The sequence below is a fragment of the Quercus suber genome, unplaced genomic scaffold (genome assembly GCF_002906115.3).
Source record: "Quercus suber isolate HL8 unplaced genomic scaffold, Cork oak 2.0 scaffold_812, whole genome shotgun sequence".
NCBI lineage: Eukaryota > Viridiplantae > Streptophyta > Magnoliopsida > Fagales > Fagaceae > Quercus > Quercus suber.
The window spans coordinates 180,967-196,176 of record NW_027070244.1 but is presented as its reverse complement, the minus strand read 5'-3'; the positions used below and the strand labels follow the sequence as shown (position 1 = coordinate 196,176).

General features: G+C 37.7%; 2 protein-coding genes across 3 annotated transcripts; both read left to right on the top strand.

The window, feature by feature from the left end:
• The first annotated feature begins 405 nt into the window (after positions 1–405).
• On the top strand, positions 406–936 carry LOC111996748 (UDP-glucose iridoid glucosyltransferase). Its single transcript, XM_065767484.1, has one exon. The coding sequence runs from the start codon at positions 406–408 to the stop codon at positions 934–936; it is 531 nt and encodes a 176-aa protein (XP_065623556.1).
• A 2,132-nt stretch (positions 937–3,068) lies between these two features.
• LOC112040608 (ABC transporter I family member 6, chloroplastic) lies at positions 3,069–8,427 on the top strand. Of its 2 annotated transcripts, XM_065767479.1 has the most exons (7): positions 3,069–3,430; positions 3,524–3,574; positions 3,797–4,018; positions 5,374–5,496; positions 6,770–6,946; positions 7,615–7,721; positions 8,022–8,427. In XM_065767479.1, exons 1-6 carry the CDS (start codon positions 3,119–3,121, stop codon positions 7,699–7,701), a joined length of 972 nt encoding a protein of 323 aa, XP_065623551.1. In that variant the 5' UTR covers positions 3,069–3,118; the 3' UTR covers positions 7,702–7,721; positions 8,022–8,427. The 2 variants fall into 2 exon arrangements, with proteins under 2 accessions (XP_065623551.1, XP_065623552.1); XM_065767480.1 differs by lacking the exon at positions 7,615–7,721.
• The last annotated feature ends 6,783 nt before the right edge of the window (positions 8,428–15,210 follow it).

Here is a 15,210-nt window from a genome sequence, read left to right as displayed (position 1 = left end):
ATCAGAGTCATGCAAGGCCAAAATACTTTATATGTCCGAGATGTTTCATAGAGATAAAGTTCCGAGTTTATAAAGTTTAGCTATCTTTGAAAAATACTTTATAAAAAAAAAATTAAAAAAAAATAAAAATCCACTAAGCTTTAAATGGTGGAGCTTTGGTGAAAAAGATGGAGGAGCTTGACTGGTTGAGCATGGTTTCAAAATTTGAATGGAGGAGCTTTAATGACAAAAGATGGAGTAAAGGAAGGAAGAATGAGGTTTAGAAAAAAAAAAAAAAAAATTGGCCCGACGCGGCACGGACTCGCGGTCAGCGGCGTCCCTGCCGCGTCCCCGCGTCCGGCCGAGTCTGACTCCGGTGCGGCTCCACTGGAGCCGCGTCGGTGCTTCACATTTGATTCGGTAAGCATGGATGAGAAAGAGCTGGTAGAGATAGCTTGGGGCTTAGCCAACAGTGAGCAACCTTTCTTGTGGGTGGTTAGACCTGGTTCAGTTTGCGGGTCAGAATGGATTGAGCTATTGCCAGAAAGTTTCAAAGAAAGAGTAGAAGGAAGAGGTTGCATTGTGAAATGGGCACCCCAAAAGGAAGTTTTGGCACATGGTGCAGTGGGAAGGTTTTGGAGCCATTGTGGTTGGAATTCAACACTGGAAAGTGTTTGTGAAGGAGTTCCAATGCTATGTCGACCCTATTTTCGGGACCAAGGTTTGAGTGCAAAGTATGTGTGTAGTGTATGGAAGGTAGGCTTGGAATTGGAGGGTGTTTTGGAGAGAGGAAAAATAGAAAGAGCTATAAGAAAACTAATAGTGGAAACTGAAGGGGTGGAGATAAGACAGAGAGCAAAGGATTTAAAGCACAAAGCTGAGCTTTGCCTGAGTGAGGATGCTTCAACATACAATGCCTTGAATGAATTGGCACAGCATATATTGTCATTCGGATGATGGAGGATGAGGCCAAATTGCAACTCAAATTGATATGTATTATGTACACTCTCACATTTTCTTTTTTAATTATTTGCATAATGCAGCCTCTTAAGCTTGCATTTGAAACTATGATTGTAGAGAGTGGTAGTAATTGATACTTTGATAACTTCATGATCTGAAAATGCTTAACGATACTTCATGGATCATATTGGAAGTGGTACTAAGGTGCTGTAATTTTGTGTGTTTGGTTGCATTCATAGAGCCACGGTTGAATCTATAAACCATGAGTCCCTGACTTACAAGTGCTGTTGGCCTTCTTAACTAGCATTTGTAGCCGTTTTGCTAGAATGACAACAAAATTAACTTTCCCACCCGTACATATTATGTTTGGTTTGCATAGTTGGGTTGACTAATCTGGTAAAAAATTTACTTGATGATTGAAAAACTAATTTATTATTTGGTTCAAATTAAAAGCTTGTGAAGACAAATTATTACTTCCAACACTAGTATTTGATGCTATGTGGGAACAATAAAATATTTGTGCAGAGGATAAAGAGATAAGGAGATAAAGGATCATTTTGTCTGATTCCTCTTGTGGGATTGAATCTTTGTGTTGGAACACCATTGATTATTATACTATAAGAATCTGTTTTGACACATTGCATTATCAAACTTACCCACCAATAACTAAAACCCAATTTCTGAAGACATCGATATGATAATAGCATGATATTATCTAAATAATATTCATAAATAGATGATCATATCATCATTATGTAATAGATTATTAGAATAATAAAAATGACATCAATAGCATCCTTCTATGCACATAAATGAATCATTGAACCTACTTAAATGGTTTGTAGAAACTTGTTTGCCTAATTTAGGATAGGAGACTTCACACGCTCTTAAATCTCAACTATTCTAAGGACACATACTTTCCTATACATTTTGCCACAATTTGCACAATTTTTAACTTCTTGTTGGATTACATCACTGTCAAGGTTTGTCTATAATGTTGAGTGCTGATGTTGATCTATTAGTCTGAAGTAGACATGGAGAGGGAATTGTGGTTCTCATGGTGTGGAGCACCAAAGGCTAGGCCATTTTGTTTCGAATCAGATATGGGTAGACGGCTTTATTAGGGCTCAAGTAACACACTTAGTTGCCTTTGTTTTGGATCATCTAGCCAGCAATGGAGCCATAATTTTTTCTTTTGGGGGGCCGATTTGTGTTACTAATTTATTAGTCTATACAATCTTCCATACACATACACAAACACATATATCTATACGTACACAAAAATTAGTATCTTTTACAATGAAATCCTTAAAAATTAAATATTGCATAGAATTAAATTTATCTTTCATTTTCTTCTATAGTAAAATCCCTTCTGTGATGATGGTAACACATTTTCACTTTTAGTCACATCATCGCAACAAGTCCAATGCATTGGAGGAACCAAACTCAAGCTTTGCCCTTACACCTTTGGTGGCTATTGGAGCTTTGGAATTGACAGAGTATTTATTCCTATGATATTGTAGCCGAAAGGGGATTGTTAATTTGATAGTGATAAGAGCCTTACAATAGGCCTTCTAAGCATTAGATTTACTTGATTTTGTGAGGTTGAAAGTTTTTTCTTTTAGATATGTGTTGATTTTTTTCACGTATACTAGAGGCCAATTATGTGGCACATTTGTTACTAAACATTTATTTTTTCCATAACATGTTAGAAGTTAGAAAAACAATAATTTAAAAAAAAAAAAAAAAAAAACTGAAGTTAGTAAAACAATTTAAACATAACTTAGGTTGTAAAATTTGGATAGTGGATTATGGTTAACTCATTTGTTAAAGTCAATTTTAAACCTCATCTACCAAAAAAAAAAAAATCAATTAGTATCTTTTTTTTTTTAATAAAAGAAATTAATTAATATTTTAATCTGGTGGTAAATAACAATCATTATGAATAATCTTACATACATGTATTATGAATTAATGAAATTATTATATCTTTTTTCATTAAAATTAAAAAGTGAAATTGAAAAAATAAATTTTTTTTCTTTTAAAAAAAAAAAAAAAAACCCCAAAAGATTTTAGAGTGAGACACTTTTACCTGTAGAGACAGAGAATTAGCTAATTAAAAGTCAAATAGGCTCAAGTAGACACACAGTTACACAGTAGTGTCGTCTCTTGTTTTTCAATGGCTCTGCCCCTCCGCTGCTCCTATCATACTCCTCCTCCGTCACTACCTTCTTCTTCGCACTCGCTTCTCAAATTCTCGCCCCCAAATTCCCTCAAATTTACACTCCCTGCCCTCCGTCCCCGCTCTAACCGCCACCGCCTGTCACTTTCTTCCTTGACCGCCTCCCTCTCCGCCGTCGATTCTCCCGAATCATCCCATATCCAAAACGAGAAGAACCTCCTCCTCGAAGTCAAAGGCCTCACCGCCGTCATTGCTGAATCCAAACAACAAATTCTCAAAGGCGTTAACATCACAATCTATGAAGGAGAGGTCTGTACCCAATTCTCTTTTCTTTTTTCTTTTTTTTTCTTCTTTTTTTTTTAATTTTCATTCATTTAATTATTTTTTTATTTTTATGAATAGGTTCACGCAATTATGGGAAAGAACGGTTCTGGGAAGAGCACGCTGGCCAAGGTTTGTTTAGTTTATAAACTGATGCGTCACTAATTACGAGAATTTAATTTAGATTTAAAAGTTATCACGTCAATTTATGTTACAAACATGTAATTTAGATATTTATTATGCGTTGGAAGTGGGGTTGATTACATTTATTGTCACGTCAATTTTGTAGCCGCCATGTTTTGCATTTTTAGAACAAAGAAAAGGTGTGAGTGAGATGTTGTACAATGTATGCAGGTTCTTGTTGGGCATCCGGATTACGAAGTGACGGGAGGGAGTGTAGTGTTCAAAGGGGAGAACTTGGTGGAGATGGAACCGGAGGAAAGGTCGCTTGCGGGACTCTTTATGAGCTTCCAATCTCCGGTTGCCATTCCTGGTGTCAACAATATTGACTTTCTCAATATGGCTTATAACGCTCGGAGAAGAAAACTTGGGCTGCCTGAGCTTGGACCCATTGAGGTTTAGTTTTCAGCAACTGCCTTCATCTTTATCTCTGTCTTCGTCTTCATTTTATTGTTATATACCAAAATTCAAATATTCCATTTGCATTACGTGTTGTTTCACTTACAAATATGTTTCTATCATCGTGGGTTCTAGTTAGATCAGCTGATAAGGAAACTGAGTTCAAATTCCGCTTACACCAAATACAAATTAATTATCACCTATAAAACAGAAACCGTAGGTTTTAATTCTATTGTATCTATAAAAATAAAAATAATAAGAATAAGTGTTTCTATCATTCTGTGACTTGGGTTATTAGTTGTTACTCAAAATATATTTAACAACTTAATACATCTAAGGTTTGTTTTGCGGAACTAGGTTTGTTTAAACTCATTGCCTCACAATACTGAAGTACTTTTAACTTTTAAGCTCCAAATAAGCTTTTACAGAGACTTGAGAATCTGATGGTTGTATATTGCTTGTATTGCCTGTGAGCCGCCCCAATTAGTTGACAAGATATATCTTAAACCCCAGTTTATGTAAGGTTTAGTTGAGTTAAATTTTCTAGTATTTTAACTGGAAGGAGATGAGTATGAATTCCTTTGCGTGATATATGATAGTGAGAGTTGATTAGAGAAACTTATCGGTGAACAACAACTCTGCACAGAGAAAGCAGTCCCTGAAATAGCACAAGGCTAAGGCTAAATGCATGAAATCAGACCTGTCTTTACAATTCTGTAGCAGACTATTAATACTAATTAGTTACAAGTCTATATGATTGGCTGCTGCAATTAACAGACAGTTACAAGCAATCTGATTGGCTGGATTCTAACTAACCAGCTGCCTAACTACCTTTGTTACAACAAGTGGTATTTGTAACCACTAAAACTTATCTATTTAGCTGCAAATTAGCACTACACCAGCCTGGGAACCCTAGCTGAACCACTGCACGAACCAACCTCCAGCTGCTGCACTACTAGTGGACTTATCACATGCTACTGTAGTGCCAACTACAATTACTAATGCAAAGCACTAATGCGGATGCTCCTGCATCAGAATCTTCTTGGTTAAACCTTTTAGATGATATAGAAAATTAATTGGTGACCTTTTGTCTCCCTGTTATGTATAATCAGTTCATCAATTTGGAAAATTCGATTATGATTGTATGGCTGATCAAATACAGAGTTAGATGTGTATATATGAGAATTTGGATTTTCTAGATAAATTAATATATTTTCCTTTGCATCTGTGTGCATTTTTACATTTATTCGACTATATAGATCTTCTGTTTCTGATTAATGAGATGGAATTCTAAGTAATTGGGTGGCTGTTGCTGTCTTACTGAATTGCTGACATTGTTCTTGTCCTTGCAGTTCTATGGTTACATTTTTCCCAAACTTGAACTTGTGAATATGAAGGCAGACTTTCTTAATAGAAATGTAAATGAAGGATTCAGTGGTGGCGAAAGGAAGCGGAATGAAATTTTACAACTTGCAGTAAGAATATTTTTCTATTTTATCTTTCATCTTGTGTCATATTATCCAGACTACTAATTTTTTGAATTAACGTCCCATTGTGTCTTTGATATAAGACACAATGGAACGTTAGAGAAAAGATCTGTTGTCTCTATATCCATGTGGGACCTATTTTTGGAGGATAATCATACTTGGCCAATTCTCTTAGGCTTCGTTTGGTCGGGGGGGAGGGGGGTTGAAAAAGTGGGGGATAGAAAAGATTTTAATTTTCTCCTAGTGTGTTTGGTTGGAGGATGGAAAAGTAAAGGGTGGAAAACTCCTTTGTTAAGTTGAGAATAAAAATGAGAGGATAGAAAATATAGTTGGTATAAAGTTACTCCTATGCCTTTCTATTACATAATATAAGAAATAAATTTTATGTAATCATTAAATAAAAATAAATAAACTTTTCCATAGTTCCAGTATACAATATGTGTGTGTATATATATATATATATATTATTGTATTAGAAGTGGAAGACACCATTTAATTCTCAAAAAAAAAAAAAAAAAAAAAAAAAACCTCAAATCCGATTGTTTGATTTAAAAATAGAAAACCCACCACTTGATATAAATAGATAAAGGCACAGTTTGGGGGGGGGGGGGGGGGGGGGGTTGCAGTTTTGGTGTTTTTTTGAGATCCCTCTCCTCCCCCTATTTTCTCTCCTTAAATCTCCCCAAATTGGGGAGAGGATTTTGGTGGGCCCAGGGAGAAATCACTTTAGCCCCCACCAAAATCCCGTCCCCTTTCCTCTCCCAACCAAACAACCCTCTTCCCCATTTTCTCACCAATTTTTCCCTCCCCCTTTTCCATCCCCCTTAAAATCACCCCAACCAAACCTAGCCTTATGGATTTCTTCTTGTAAAATTGTTCTTTTGTGATCTAGTCAGGCAAAGTTGACCTTATAAGATGGAAACTAGATTTTTTTTGTTCTCTTTTTAACATTTTGACAATAAGTATTGGGTTCCCTTATATTAATTAGGAGATGGTATGTTATGGCTTTAGTGAAGTCAACTTTACCTTTTATAACAGTTGAAGTAGTTTGAAATTAAGACCCTACATTAGGGTCAGGATTCTTAGGAAGGCTAAAATGATGTGGATGCAATTATGAGAAGGAACTTAGGTGCATGTGGTGTACACAGGAGTATAAAACCTGTGTTAATTTTTTTTTTTTTTTTTAACCTGTGATTTGTTGCATATCTTGAGTTATATAAATTACTTAATCTCTCGTATTAATATGCTGTTTTATATGCAGGTTCTGGGTGCAGACTTGGCTATCTTGGACGAAATTGATTCTGGACTGGATGTTGATGCACTTCGAGACGTAGCAGCTGCAGTGAATGGGCTTTTGACTCCAAAGAATTCTGTGTTGATGATTACTCATTATGCAAGACTTTTGAATATCATAAAGCCTACATATATACATGTTATGGTAAGTCATTCAAAGATCTTCAAGAATTACTTAATTTTGTTTTGGGTTTTGGGTTTGCCATGATGTGGGGGATTGGGTAGGGCATGGGACTATTATGTAAAAAAAGAAGAAGAGTTATAAAATCTTACATGGCATTCAATATGAAGCTTTTACTTGCGTGTATCTAAGAAAATTTAGCACAATTTTGTTAAAAATGAGCCTAACTATGGTCTAGATAATTGTGCAAGGTTGGGATAAGTGGCAGAATCCCTCAAGTTGAGGTTTGGTTGGCCTCTAAGTTGGCTCAACGCCTCAACCATTCAAATCTGCAACTCTAGCTTTGATTTTTGCTATAGCCTTGATGATGGCTCAATAAAACCAATGGTTGAATTTTGTATGGACTGTCTTCAAGTGCTACGTAAAGAAATGATTTCCATTAGAATTGAAAAATTAGTGCTTTCTATTCAATTTTATTCTGATTTTGTTGATCTATAAATTGATTCATCACTTTCATGCACCAAATTATGTACTAAAGTGGATATATTGATATGGTCACTAATCAGATTTTGGTTCCTGTGCCAAGGCACTCCTTGTGCAATTGAAAAGGTTGTAAGTAGTATACAGCTTATGAAATTGTTTCTAAATCCCCGATTAATCACAATATAATTATTTCAATCCGTGGTTTTTAGGAGGATGGGAAAATCTTGAGGACAGGAGACAGTTCGATAGCAAAGCTTCTGGAGGATGAAGGGTATCAAGCAATTTCTGCAGTGTAACTGCATGGAAATTGATTTCGGTACTCTCTCTCTCTCTCTCTCTCTCTCTCTCTCTCTCTCTCTCTCTCTGTATGAGTAAATTCATCATACTTTTATAAGCTCCATTTAGTCAAGAACTCTGCAATTTCAGTTCTCTTTGGTACCATTGCACTCCAGATGTATTTTAAGGCTCCTAAACATTGCCTCATTTGTTATATACTGATTGCTTTCTTATTATATACTTTTCATTCAAATGTTATCATAATTGTGGCTTTAGAATCAACATCTTGAGCCTTATGACCCAAAAATTAATGGAATTAATTTTAAATTGGCCTTAACAGGATCCATACATCGAAAAGAAGTGGTGATTGATTTGTAACCACTGAGGTCCAAGTTTAGCAGGCAATCAATGTTTCACTCTTGGGGTTGGCTCTTGTCAAATTATGTGTCTCACCATGCTTCCTTTACGCTTATTATACCTCAAATTTAGTGGTTCCTACTTGGTAGATTTCCTATTTGAAAGGCTCTTGGAAGCTTATTGCAACGGTGTGTGAGGATTGGAGCTCCTGCTTGTATTTTTGAGATCAGAAAAAAGAATGGCCTTTTTTCTGATTCTTGCAGTCTCACATGTTTAATTTTAGTAGATATTTGTGAAACCAGTATATTTTTTTGCATGTACTACATACAGTTGATTCTGTAATCATTCTATAAATACCAAGGACTATAATCCTCTCAAGTATTTGATTTTCTGGTGTCTTCCATGTCCTCCCCCTAGTGTTGTAGAGGAACATATTCCAGCATATTGAGTTTAATCATTGTTTCCTACAATGGAACACTCCAATGAAACCTAGCATTCCAATGCATTTGTATGCTGGCACTTCATAGTCTTTGATGTAGCAGTCGTATGTCAAAGAAGATTCTATGGTTTTTGGAATTAGGGCTAGGGATTGTAAAAGATTGGGGAATTGATGAAATTGGTTGGGAACTATGCTCACATATCTGGTTGCACTTGATGGAATTCCTAGAGAGCAAAATGAAAAGCATAAAATAACTACTAGCATCATGCCAGTAGGTTTCAAGGAATCACTTCGAGGTTCAGTTTGTTCAGTGGAATAAAAATACTTAAAAGAAAAATTATGTGGTTTTGTTGTTTTGTTGGGATCTTGAAAATAATTTTCTAAATTTTTATTTGCACAGAAAAATCCGAAGTTACAATTAACCCAAAAAAAAAACACAAAAAAGTCAATAGATGATGGTGGGAGAATCGGACAATTGGGGGAAGGTGGTAGCGGTGGCGATTTGGAGTAGAGGAGAGGTAGATGGAGGGCATGACCGTTACAATACTTAGTGGTAAGTAATCAATATCTAAGGGGCCTAGTTTAGGGTATAAGGGATGGGGGAAGTACAGATCTTTTTAGGTAGGTCTAGTCATAACTTAATTTTATCGGGTTCCAATAGTATTAACGGGTGGCCTAAGAACTAATTTTGTGTTCCCATAGATTCGATTGAACTCAGGGCGTTGATATCAATCAAACCACATGGGAATAAATCTATCTTTGCCTTTGGACCATTTACCATGTTAAAGTCTATTTTTCCGTGGAGCTTGCTAAATCCAATATTGTAGCTCATCTCAATTTGATTTAAAATGATCTCACATCATTTGCATCAAGCAAATAATATTTACTTGTAATTTTATGAGCCCATTTAAGTGAACTGTGCGACAGCTCGAAAACTCATGTGCCTTTGATAAGTGGCTGGACTGGTTCCATGTACATAATCTGACTACTACTTGGACTCATAAGTTTTTTTGCTTGGTGTTTTAATTGACAGCAAACCACTGGAAATCGAGGCATCACAAAAATTTGATGCTGCAATTGCTCTAATAAATCAGGATATAATTGTTTAATAACAATGCAAGGATTACAAACAATTATAAGGAAATCATCTACAATATTTCCATGACCTAAGACATAAATGGGGATTGAATGGTTTCTATGATTCTTTTTTCTTTCTTTCTAAAAACATTGACAAGTAGTATATTGACGCTAATCAAGATTACCCCTGTTCTCGAATATAATACAGCCATCTCTCTCTGATCATGGAATTCGTCTTTCAGTAAGAAATGGTTTGAACATCATCAGCACTCCAATTGCCTCATGAAGAAAATCAAATTGTCACCTATATTTCAACCTAAATTTTGAAGTTGTTCAGTCTCAAAATTTGTTAGGATCGAGTAAGATCTCTCTCTGATTACTATTCTCATCAAACTCCACTCTTAAACTTTTCATATAATAAATATGCTGAATCTTTAAAGTGTTGGACAATAAACAAAAACCGTTTGAAAAGACACATTGACGACACATTATCAACTTTAGTGTTGAAGTGAGACTATAACATTCATTTTGGTTGTTATATTTTTAAATTTGCTATCATTTTGGTCTCTGATGATGCTAAAATCGTTAATCGAGATGATCGTCCAGTAGGAGAGCAGATCAAGGTCGTCCAAAGCCCTGCAAGAACGAATGAATAAAGGAAAAGGAAGGAACACCGGTGTGGTACCTACCACAGAACCTCCGATGGTGAAGTCAGATAATTGAGAGAGAAAAGAGAGCCTTAATACCAAAATATCAGAGTGTCAAGATTAGAATTTTGCACCTCCTTAGGTCTTGAGGTGATTGTATATATACACCTGCTTCCTTTTCCTAGCCGTTGGAGGTGTTTTAATGGTGGCTTCAATGTGGTATTTGTAACGCCTCCATGAGGTGTTAATGAGAGGATCTTCGACTCTCCAACGGTAAGGGGACTTATTGCAGCTGTATAACACCTTGCCATTATTTGTGAATCGATGGCTTTTCCTTCGTCCAATGGACTTATTGCGCTTGGGGTTCCACCCCTCCATATTTATTGCTTAGTGGCGGTGTAGCGTTCGACGTGGCCACGTGTCATGCCCAGATCAACTGAGGGGTTCTCGGTCCCAATGAAACTTTTCAGCTTTCCCACGTTTTTTGAGGTGCCCCTTTTTAAACCCCTTGTTTTCTTCTTCTCACTTCTTCATTTTCCTTCTGCTCTTACTCCTTTGATTTCTCATCCCCTTCTACGCTTACCCCTTTGGTTTCTCAATTTCTTCCATTTCTCATGTACGCCCCTTTCTTTTTGCTCCTTTTTCCTTTTGAAGTTTTATTTGCTCCCTTTCTTTGTTCTCCTTTCCCTTTTAGAGCTTTGTTTTTCCTTTTTCTTGATGGTGGATTATTCTGATATCCCCCTCTGTTGCCTTCTTTTTTGCTCGTTTGGGTGTGTTTATAGGTTTTTCTAGTGGAGATTTCCCATGGGTTGGGGATTTTGCTTTAGGCGATAGTAGCTTAGGCTTTGTGTTGGGTAGTTTGTACCCACTATTGCGCCAATCCTTGGATTGGTTTGGGTCTGTACGAGAGGTTTTAAAGAGGGAAAGTATGGGTTCTAAGGTTAGATTGAGTGATTTAGAGACAGACTTGTCATCTAGTGCTAGCACGGCTAAGGTTGAGACAGACATAGCTGCTTTTGTACCCTCGTCCTCCCTACCCTCCGTTTTTGCCTCACCCCAATCATTTCACGCCCTCAAAGAAAAGTGCTCTCTGAGTGAAGATACCTCTGGTAGATTTAGGGATCGATTCTAGTTTCCTGGGAAGGGTGAGAAGTCTTGTGTTTTCGCCTATGGTGAGGTTTGTTTCTACGAGGTTGCGTTCTTGTGTGGCCTTAGGTTTCTAGTACAACCATTCATAATGGAACTCCTTCGCTACCTAAATTAGCTCCAAGACAGCTTATTCCGAATTCATGGAGAATCGTCATAAGCTATATGGTGATCTGAACAATCATAACTGATGGGGATATAATCACTTTAAATAAGTTTGTCTACCTTACCGTCTGAAAGAAGAATTTGGGTATTATAAGCTTGTGCCTTGGGATAGAAGGTCTTGACTCATCGTTGATCTACCTTCGTCCTTCTGTTATTGGAAGTCTAGATATTTCTTCGCCTTGAGTGACGGTTGGAAGACCCTTTCTGACGACTTTTGGGGGGATGTCCTTAGGTTGCTACGTCGGTGGGAGACCCCTCAACTTGGTGTGTTTGCCTCTTATGTGACGCATTTTTCTTTTAACACTACTTACTTTGATCGTTCATTCTGACCTTGTGTGTTTTCTTGTTTTGCAGTTAAGGAGAGTCCTGAGCTTGAAAGCAAGTTTAAGGAGCATGTTCGGGAAGCTATAAGGTACACGAGCACGATCGACGATTTTGACGAGTTGGTTAACCCTCGGACCTTAGCTCGTCATTGCTTGGGACCTGAGCCTTCTCATTTCGTCCTTTGTGCCATTCGTCTGGAAGAAAAGAGTAAGTTTTCTTAGGACAAAAATGGATCGTCTTTCTTCTGTTTCTCTCTTTCTTCTCTTCTTTCCTTTTAACCTCTCTATTGTTTCTCTTTTTGCAGAGATGACGATGAAATTTAACTAGGAGTTGTACGCTCGAATAAAGGTGAAGAAGAACGAACCCTTCTCCAATATTGGTCAGCGGAGGTTAAGGGTTGTTAATAAGGAGAAAGAGAAGGAAATGACGGAGAAAGGTGCGTCCACTCCTACCCCGGACGAAGAGGGCATTGCTTTCCCGGGCGTTTCCCTCGAGGAGATTACTCCTCGTGTGAAGAAGCACAAGACGGGAGACAAAGGGAAGGAGAAGGTAGGAGCAAGTGTCTAAGCGGATGTTGGGACGACTCTGGCTTGGGCTAACGAGGTTGCCCAAAGAGCTGAAGGAAATCTTAGGCGTGCCTTCCCATGAGATGGTGAGTCGCCACGTTCATAAGCTTGTTCAGGTAACTTTCTTTCATTTCCACTTGTTTTCATCCATAAGCATAACTTATCTTAGTTGATCTTATTTACTGCATGGTTTTGGTTGCCAGGTGTTAGGGGAGACAATGCATATCACCTCCCAGTACTTGACGAACGAGGAAAATGCCGTGATGGCCACTTCTAAAGTGGAGGCGTTAGAGTTTGAAGCTTCAAGTTTAAGGAGGGATTTGATAGCGGCAATGGACGACAACAGCACGTCCAAGGAAAAAAATCTGGGCTTTATTCGAGGAGTTGAGTGCTGAGAAGCTGTTGGTGAAGCAGAGGGACGATCAACTTGCGGTTGCCAACCATAAGATGAAAAGTGTTGTGGCCAAGGCCATCCATGCCTTCCAACTCACGGATGAATATAACACCATTTTATTTGGCTGGTATTTCAAAGGGTTCGAGCTGCTAAGGAGATACTTGGTGAAGCATGGTCCAAAGACGAACTTGAACGATCTAGACTTCGAAGCCATTGACAAGGAGATTGAGGCAAATGAGGCTGCTCAAGTTGCCCAAGTTGCTGCATCTACTGGTAAAGATCCTCCAATTCCCGAGAAAGGAGGGGCTGATGCTCCTGAGGCCTAGTTTCCTGCTTTTCCTCCTTTTTTTAAAAAAAAAAAAAAACCAAAAAAAAAAACCCTGCCTTGCCTGTTTTGGGGCTTTTGAACAATTTACAACTCTTTTATATATATATATATATATGCTTATTTTCCTTGTGTTCATTTTGCTTGCGAATACTTTCTGTTTGCGCTTCTTGTTTATGCATTTGTCATCCATTGGGGACTTAGAAAATTTTTTTTTTCTTTGTCCAATTATGAATTTTGCCATCTTAACTTGGTGGACGATCTTCCTTCGTCTTTGAGATCTATTCGCCTTAGTTTTTAGTTGAAATACTTGCATCCCTTTAAGGAATCTCATCGTCTTGGCTTTTATTGGGACGATGTGCATCCTTTTAAGGAATCTTATCGTTTTAACTTTTACTTGGGCGACATACATCCATTTAAGGAATCTTATCATCCAAGTTTTTACTTGGTGACGATGTACATCCATTTAAGAAATCTTATCATTTTAACTTTTCCTTGGACGACTTATATCCATTTAAGGAATCTTATTGTCCATTTAAGAAATCATATCGTCCAAGTTTTTACTTGGTGACGATGTACATCCATTTAAGAAATCTTATCATTTTAACTTTTCCTTGGACGACTTATATCCATTTAAGGAATCTTATTGTCCATTTAAGAAATCATATCGTCCAAGTTTTTACTTGGTGACAATGTATATCCATTTAAGCAATATTATCATTTTAACTTTTACTTGGATGACTTACATCCATTTTAGGAATCTTATCATCCAAGTTTTACTTGGTTTGCATTCAATCAGAGATTTGGTTGGACAAGCTCGCAGAGAACGAGAGGAGAAAAATTGGTAGAGCATGAGTAGTATGTTTATTAATCTGCTTGAAAGGATATAAAACATTATCAATTGCTTACAAATGAGCTACAGTCCCTATTTGTAATACCTCTTCAGGTGTTCAACATTCCAAGGACGAGGTAATTTGTTCCCGTCCAGGTCTTCTAGGCGGTAGCTTCCTCGTCGAGAGTAATGGACAGCTCGGTATGGTCCTTCCCATATTGACCCTAACTTGCCTTGTGCTGGGTCCTTTGTTGCAGGTGTTACTTTCCGTAGGACAAGATATCCGATGCTGAATCTTTTGAACTTTAGTTTTTGGTACTTGGCCATTCTTCGAGTTGCTTGGTCTCTAAGTTCGTTTAAGTAGTCCAGGTTCAATTTCAATTGGTCATCATTGCTATCTTCATTAAAGAACTCCTTCCTGAGGCTGGTGAGTCCTAGTTCGACAAGGATGACTGCTTCTATGCCATACATGAGATTAAAGGGTATTTCTCCTATTGGGGTTCTTGCTGTGGTTTGATAGGCCCATAAAACACTTAGCAATTCCTTGGGCCATGCTCCCTTTTCCCCCACTAATTGGGCCTTAATGATCTTCGACAATGTTCGATTCGTCACTTCTGTTTGTCCATTGGCTTGAGGATGTCCTAGAAAGGAGTACTTGTTTCTTATGCCAAGGTTTGAGCAGAACGAACGAAATTCCTGACTGTCGAACTGACTACCATTATCTGAGATGATTGTCTGTAGTATCCCAAACCTGCACACAATATTTTTCCATACAAAATTCTATATCTTTGCTTCCACGATAGTGGCTAGTGCTTCTGCCTCCACCCACTTCATGAAGTAGTCAATGGCTACAAGCAAAAACTTCTCTTGCCTCTTACCTTGTGGCAATGGCCCATAATGTCGATCCCCCCACTGTGCAAATGGCCAAGGTGAAGTGATAGCTGTCATTTTTTCCCCTGGGAATCGTTGGACATTTCCATACCTCTACCAGCTGTAACATTTCCTGATGAACTCTGCTGCGTCGTATTGCATTGTAGGCCAGAAATAGTTTGCCCTCATGATCTTTCTTACGAGGGACTTTGCTTCCATGTGGTCACCGCAAATGCCCCCTTGAACTTCTTCCAGAACGTACTTGGCTTCTTCTTCTTCCATACACCTCAAGTAAGGCTGTGAGAAGCCTATTTTGTAAAGCTCTTCATTTAGCATAGTGAATCTGGCAGCTCATTTCTTGATCTACTTGGCTTCGTCAAGGTTTGG

What these genes read in the sequence shown, in the direction of transcription:
- LOC111996748 (XM_065767484.1), top strand. Translation starts at nt 406, where the DNA reads ATGGATGAGAAAGAGCTGGTAGAGATAGCTTGGGGCTTAGCCAACAGT.
- LOC112040608 (XM_065767479.1), top strand. Translation starts at nt 3,119, where the DNA reads ATGGCTCTGCCCCTCCGCTGCTCCTATCATACTCCTCCTCCGTCACTA. An exon ending in GGAAGAGCACGCTGGCCAAG is followed by an intron (nt 3,575 to 3,796) that starts GTTTGTTTAGTT and finishes CAATGTATGCAG; the next exon opens with GTTCTTGTTGGGCATCCGGA. An exon ending in CTGAGCTTGGACCCATTGAG is followed by an intron (nt 4,019 to 5,373) that starts GTTTAGTTTTCA and finishes TTGTCCTTGCAG; the next exon opens with TTCTATGGTTACATTTTTCC.